This window comes from Nerophis lumbriciformis, linkage group LG11, assembly GCF_033978685.3.
Source record: "Nerophis lumbriciformis linkage group LG11, RoL_Nlum_v2.1, whole genome shotgun sequence".
NCBI classification, from domain to species: Eukaryota; Metazoa; Chordata; class Actinopteri; order Syngnathiformes; family Syngnathidae; genus Nerophis; species Nerophis lumbriciformis.
In genome coordinates this window covers 16596657-16603327 of record NC_084558.2, presented here as the reverse complement: position 1 = coordinate 16603327, position 6671 = coordinate 16596657, and the positions used below count along the sequence as shown (strand labels likewise).

Here is a 6671-nt window from a genome sequence, read left to right as displayed (position 1 = left end):
CTCCCATATTTTGCTTTCGAGAAATTTTTCTGCGAGCTGGCGGCTGTTCAGAGAGTGATGAGTCAGGTAGGCTTTAAGAGTCTGGAGCACAAAGAAACGTCGAAATTGTCGTTTTGGCAGTCTAATCACCTTGTCGATGTGAGGAAGCCTCACCTTGTACTCGTCACAATGGAGCATCTCGAATGGAAGTCCGTTACCCTCGCCATGGAAGCACTGTTCGAGGCACTGAAATCCAGCATCAAACAAGTTTGGAATATGTTGTAGAACAGGGGTGTCAAACTTTGATTGATTGATTGATTGAAACTTTTATTAGTAGATTGCACAGTTCAGTACATATTCCGTACAATTAACCACTAAATGGTAACACCCGAATATGTTTTTCAACTTGTTTAAGTCGGGGTCCACGTAATCAATTCATGGTAAACTCATTTTAGATGGGGGCGACGTGGAGAAAAATGTACTCCCAAGTGGGCCGGACTGGTAAAATCACGGCCCGATAACTTAAAAATAAAGACAACTTCAGATGGTTTTCTTTGTTTAAAAATAGAACAAGCAGATTCTGAAAATGTACAAATCATAATGTTGTTGGTTTTTGTTTTTTCACATGGCGGTTAATAGCATTCTACCTTTATTTGTCGTAATTTATACTTTCTGAATAAATGATGTGATAATGTTCATCAGTCAACTCATTGGTGTTCATTTTCAATCTATCATGATAAAAAAATAATATCAAAATCAAATTACAAGATGTTATTTATGTAGTTTGCTCATTTTCCTCGACTGATGTACTAACATCATGTGGTTTATTTTTATTACATATGTAGCATCATCTACAAAGATACAAATAATTGCTATTGCAACATCCAGTGGACACATTTAGAACAGCAGTTTCTTCTATTCAAAAATTTTGGCTCATTTTTATACTTAGCAAACTCATCCCGTGGGCCGAATAAACCCTGTTTGCGGGCCTGATCCAGCCCGCGGGCCTTAAGTTTGACACCCCTGTTCTAGAAGGTTTGTATTGATATTTTTCAGTTCTCTGCATTGTTGATTTTCACAAATATGTGTGTTTTGACATTGTTGATTATGCTATTTTGTTTTGTGTTCACAAAGTCAGGAAGGCTTTGGGGGCAAAAAGCCAAAATATTTAAATATGAGCCAAAAGTAGTCTTTTTAGATAATATTTAAATAGTTGTATCTTTTTTATATTGTTCATAAATCAGTATTTACAATTATTTTGATGATATAATTCATATATTGTTGTATTTATATATTGTTCACAAATAAGTTTGTTGATTTAAAAAAAAAATAGTTTTTTGTTTTTCCTTTGTCTTATGTTTCATTTTGATTGTGATAATAATCAACAAATTAAAAACAAAAAGCACAAAATTATTCAACGATGATCTGTTTTTTTAGGGATGTGAGAGTCCCTCAACAACAAATTCAATTCAGTTTCAATTCAGACAATCGATTCTCTATGCACACACATTTTTGCAAATGATTCGGTATAGAAATGATAATAAAACTTTTTAATACAGGTTACAGGTTATAAAAGCTTCTGTTGGCTGCTGACGTATGACAAATATGCTCAGTAGGTAAGCACAAAGATATTTTTAAATTGACTCTAAAAAAATTGTAAATTATGGATTGATTTAGAATCAGAATAAAAATGATTTGATTTTTTGATTCTAAACGATTTATTTGAGCACCCCTACTGTTTATACTTGGTATCAGATCAGTGTCAAAACTTGCAGAGTAGTCCGACATACTTATAATCTGTGGAAACGTTTTCAGATTCCACAGATTAACTTTGTTATGTTAATACTAGTGCCGCAAGAGTAACGCACGTGCGTCCTGACTCCTTTTTGACCCTCGGTCCATTCTGTAGCATGGGAAATGTAATGGTGTTCAGTTACTATTGAGCCACAAGCTCGAAAATAGCGAGCAGAAATTAAGAAGGAAAAGAGTACAGTATGGAAATCCCAGGTCCAAAGCCATGGCAAGTCATTCTACAGACAAGACAAGACAAGACTGTTTTATCTTTGATTGTCATGAGACGACATCATTGGCGCACTTTGCCGCTTGCAGAAAGGAGTGTTTGTTTACATTTTAGTTGAGTGCATTAATAACATAAAAGGGAGATTGTTACTCCAACTGCTTTAGTGAGATAGAATAAAAGCCTAACAGAAAAGAAAGACAGTAAGCAAGAAGTCTAGAGTCACTTTCACGTCATCAAAACTATACATCACACACTTGCGGCTTCACAATAATAGGGCTACACGTCACATCCGGTCTAACTACTATAACAAAATGAAAAATTGTCTTACATTACGATCATGCTTTGTCAAAGATGTTTTGTAATGTAATCTGGGATATTTCTACCTAAATAAATGTTTTCTGGCAGATTGAAATAAAGTGTATATTATTTTATAACTTGTTCTGATTGATAGTCTGCAATTACAGAATGTTAGCAAGCGGAATATTACATTTTAATAATAGAGAAGGTTAAAACATTGTCATGCAGAGATATGAATACTATTACCTTGTACTACTTGTAATGTATAGAATATCAGAAGCATTTATTCAGGTAGAAATATTACAGATGACATTACCAAACCAGTGTTAATTTTGACAGACGTTTTTTTAATTTACTTTAAGTCATAGACTTTTGACGAATATATACAGTATATTACTTTTAGTCATATTTTAGTCATGTAAATTAATTTAGTGTTAGTCGACGAAATTCCTCAACATTTTAGTTGAGTTACATTTAATTTTGTCGACTAAAATATAAAGTTTAGCGGCCAACGCATCTTTGAAGTTGTTTTGAAAGCACTTTTATTATTTATTATTGCAGAGCATTTCAAAAACCAAATTCACAAGACCTGCACACCATGAATATTTTAATAAGTACTTTTCTCAGTAACCTTATTGTGTGGGATTGTTTCCGCTGAAATTAAGCATTGTTTTCAAATGTTTAAAACATGACTAAAATGGTCACATGAAGAAACATTCTAGATTGGCAGGCCTGCTTGCCTATGGGTACTACAAAAGTAATGGTTGACAACATTAAATATGATTGGATTTCGTCTCTGTCGATTACTTTAGTGTCATTTTTATTAATAAACAAATTGTCAGTTAATTTTGTCATTGTTTTCATCAATGTACATTTGTTGTGATTCGTTATTGTCTTACTTTAGTCAGGGGAAAATAGGTTATTGACGATAACTAACACAAACATTTTTAGTCAACAAAATTAATACTGTACCAAACATCTTTGACAATCAAACCATGATCGTAACAATCCACATTGCGTATTATTAATGTGTGGAATTTGTATCCAAACATGGAGTAGCTCCTCTCCTCTGAATGCGAGTGCTCCTACAGTAGAAATACAAATGATGTATTCCTACAAAATACCAACTCTGGCAAGACACCAAGGCCCTTTTTTTAATTTTCATTAAAAGCCTGTTTATTTCCTTTTTGTGTTGAGCTATTTGAAAAAGCATCATGTATAAAACATTTTATTTTTTTATTAAAGCAAAGAAATTGTCGAGTCATGGTAATAAAAACCTGAAAATGATCCGTCTCGGGCACACTTATCAATGATGAAAAGTCATATCTATTTGCGATTAATCCTGATGAATTTTGAGTTAACTATGAACAAACTGCAATTATTCGCAATAGTTTTAATCGTTTTACAGATCTAGTTATTTAAAAAAAAAATTTTTTTACAGCATTAATTTCTATGTAGCTAAACAGAAAGACATGGCTTTTAAAAGCAATAACTACAGCTAATTTCTTGGTTGTGTCTTAAAAATCACCAACCTGAAGTGTGTCCAGCAGCCTCTGACAGAACTCCATCAGCCTTTCTTGATGCAAATGTTCTGTTGCCATCTGGTGGAGGAACTTGACTGAGTTGTTCCACAGTGTAGTGAGGAGACTGCATGTGAGAAACAATGGTTTAGACCACAGGTGTCAAACTGCTACATCATTTTATGTGGCCCACGAAAGCCTGGAAAAAATGGGTTTCAATAAATTACTCATTTATTTATTTTTTTGTGCTAAATGCATTTATTCTTTCAATTTCGACTGAAAAAAAAAGCATATTTTAAACTTTAGTATCTGATCATGCCAATTATATTATTATATACTGCATTGCAAAACTATTTTGTGAGATAAAAACAAATAGTTAAATATCTGCTTGTCACCTATATTTATGATTTCAAAGCAAGTTATACATAATAAAATCTAATCATCAAATGCATATGCATTTTGATTAATCATGATTATTCACAGGTTATTACCCGCATGCATAATGTAAATTCATTTTTTAAAAACGGCCCTCTGAAAGCAGCCATTACTGCGATGTGGCCCTCAATGAAAATGAGTTTGACACCCCTGGTTTAGACATTAACTCTATGAACAATATTCGCGTCGGGCTCTTCACCTGTTGAAGTTTTCTTCAACCAAATTGTCATTCATGTAATGCAGCTCTTGTTCCAGATAGCGCATGAGAGGGGCTGCGGCCTGAATTGGTGGATGAAAATAAAACAATGACAACACACAGGATGCAGTTGTGAAATATTAGTTATTCACACTTACATCTTCTGTGGATTTGGACACAGTCTTCCACCTGGTTGTCATGCCTCTGACATGACTTTCAATGTCTGTATTCAACTGAAAAGACATTGGGATGAATGTGATAAAAGAATAACTTTCCTATAACTAAAAGGCTATTATTGGTTGTAGAGCTGCACTCTATCATATTAACAAATGTCCTTTAGCTAATGGAATTAATAGCTAATATATTCATACGTAATAATCATACCTAGTGTGGCTTGATGCTAACTGACTTTGCTATGAGTGAACCTCGACCTAGGTCAGTCCTTCTCAAATTAGGGGAACATGCTTTATCAGTGTCATGCTTCACGTCCCGCTGTGAACTACAAAACATGCTCATTGTAGCCATTAGTCCTGACTTCCTCATTTTGATGAAAAAAAAGTACATCGTCACAAATTGTTGCATTCATATTTACTTTGTAGGTTAAAGCCTTTATATATATATATATATATATATATATATATATATATATATATATATATATATATATATATATATATATATATATATATATATATATATATATATATATAATTGTGCTCCTGAGTAACTGTGACTGATCAATTTGAATGTATTATTATTTATTAAGTTTATTTAGTTTTATTTTTCAGTATTAAATAGTTCAAGTCGGTCAAAACATTTCCGTAGTTTATCCATCCATCCATTTTCTACCGCTTGTCCCGTTTGGGGTCGCAGGGGTTGCTGGAGCCTATCTCAGCTGCACATGGGTGGAAGGCGGTGTTGACCCTGGACAAGTCGCCACCTCATCGCAGATTTCCGTAGTTTAAATAAGGATATTTATTTAAATCAGGCCAATTGATGTACTATATGTATTAATAGTCAATATTTTCTTTTACAGATTAAAAACAATAATAGTAAAGTTTTTCTTTGTTGTAAATTGATACATTTTTTCTTTATTTTTTGATAAACATATTTATTTTTTTATATTAATAAGGATCCAATGTTATGCAGACTTGTAACAATTTTACAGAAAAATTATACTACTATTATAAGAGTTTGGGGGCAAGCACAATGTGTTTTCTTCTTCCTAGGGGGAGGCGTAATAAATGAGAAGCACTTAAAACTGAGCATCATTAGTACAGCTGTCTTTAAAAATACAAATATTCCACAATTTGATTAACCTCGCAGTTTGATATTATAAATTTGAAATTTTGTTACGGCTTTTAATGCCTCAATTTAGTCAAGTTTGATGTCTTCTCTGCAACCATTTTAACCACGGTTTAGCTTTTTGTGGTTTTGGAAAAGTCGCAGCAAATAAGACTGTTGTTTTCTTCACTTCAATGAAAGCATGTATTCAGTTCATGAGAACCTTTAATTAACTTTGAGCTATTCACTATAAAAGTGTTTGTGACCCATTAGTACACACTACTACATATAATCATCTGATTATTTCTATTAAAAAAACATCAGAGATTTGACTGATCTTTGATAATGGACAAAATCTAACAAATCCGATTTGACTAAGAAATTCTTTAGTCGAAACCAGTCCTAATTATTAGTATTAAACCCAGAGAATCTCATATTGAATCCCATTACATAGAAGTGCATGATGATACACCTTTTTACCCAGAGTGTCCAAAGCTGAGCGGGTCTCCCGGTCGAGGATGCCCTGAGTTTGCTGCACCTGTGATGGCAGTGTGTTTTGGAACTGACTTTCCCCGATGACCTGATTGGTGCGCCCTCGAAGCCCCGCCCAGTTCAGCTGCACGGGAAGCCGTGCCAGGACAGATCGCAAGTATTCGAGGTCGTTCACCACTACACACAGCTGTAGAAGAAGAACATTTGAGATGTAAACACTCGTTGCAATCATTTCTTTTCTCTGATTTAAATTGTAAACATTTTTTTATGCTGACTGAAAAAAAAAGTGGTCTGATGGCATGATACTCAGGGGAAAAGAGTCACACGTCAAGTTCCTCAACATTTTCCAGCAGGAAGACGCTTAGACAAGATGGGATGTTTTGTCAAGTACAATACTGTATACTGTATGCCTGCAATTGTTTCTTAATATGTAAAACAAAAATTCAAG

The 6671-nt window shown here is 33.7% G+C and overlaps 1 protein-coding gene across 3 annotated transcripts in view; it reads right to left on the bottom strand.

The window, feature by feature from the left end:
• The window catches only part of unc13d (unc-13 homolog D (C. elegans)), a 49900-nt gene that overhangs the window by 8889 nt on the left and 34340 nt on the right, over positions 1–6671 (bottom strand). For all 3 annotated transcript variants that reach the window (XM_061967208.1, XM_061967209.1, XM_061967210.1), the window contains 6 exons: positions 6204–6410; positions 4606–4680; positions 4451–4530; positions 3829–3943; positions 154–225; positions 1–81 (listed from right to left, as the gene is read on the bottom strand). The exon at positions 1–81 is cut by the window's left edge and continues 3 nt beyond it. In XM_061967208.1, the coding sequence (XP_061823192.1) occupies positions 1–81; positions 154–225; positions 3829–3943; positions 4451–4530; positions 4606–4680; positions 6204–6410 (630 nt within the window). The remainder of the gene's footprint in view (positions 82–153; positions 226–3828; positions 3944–4450; positions 4531–4605; positions 4681–6203; positions 6411–6671) is intronic.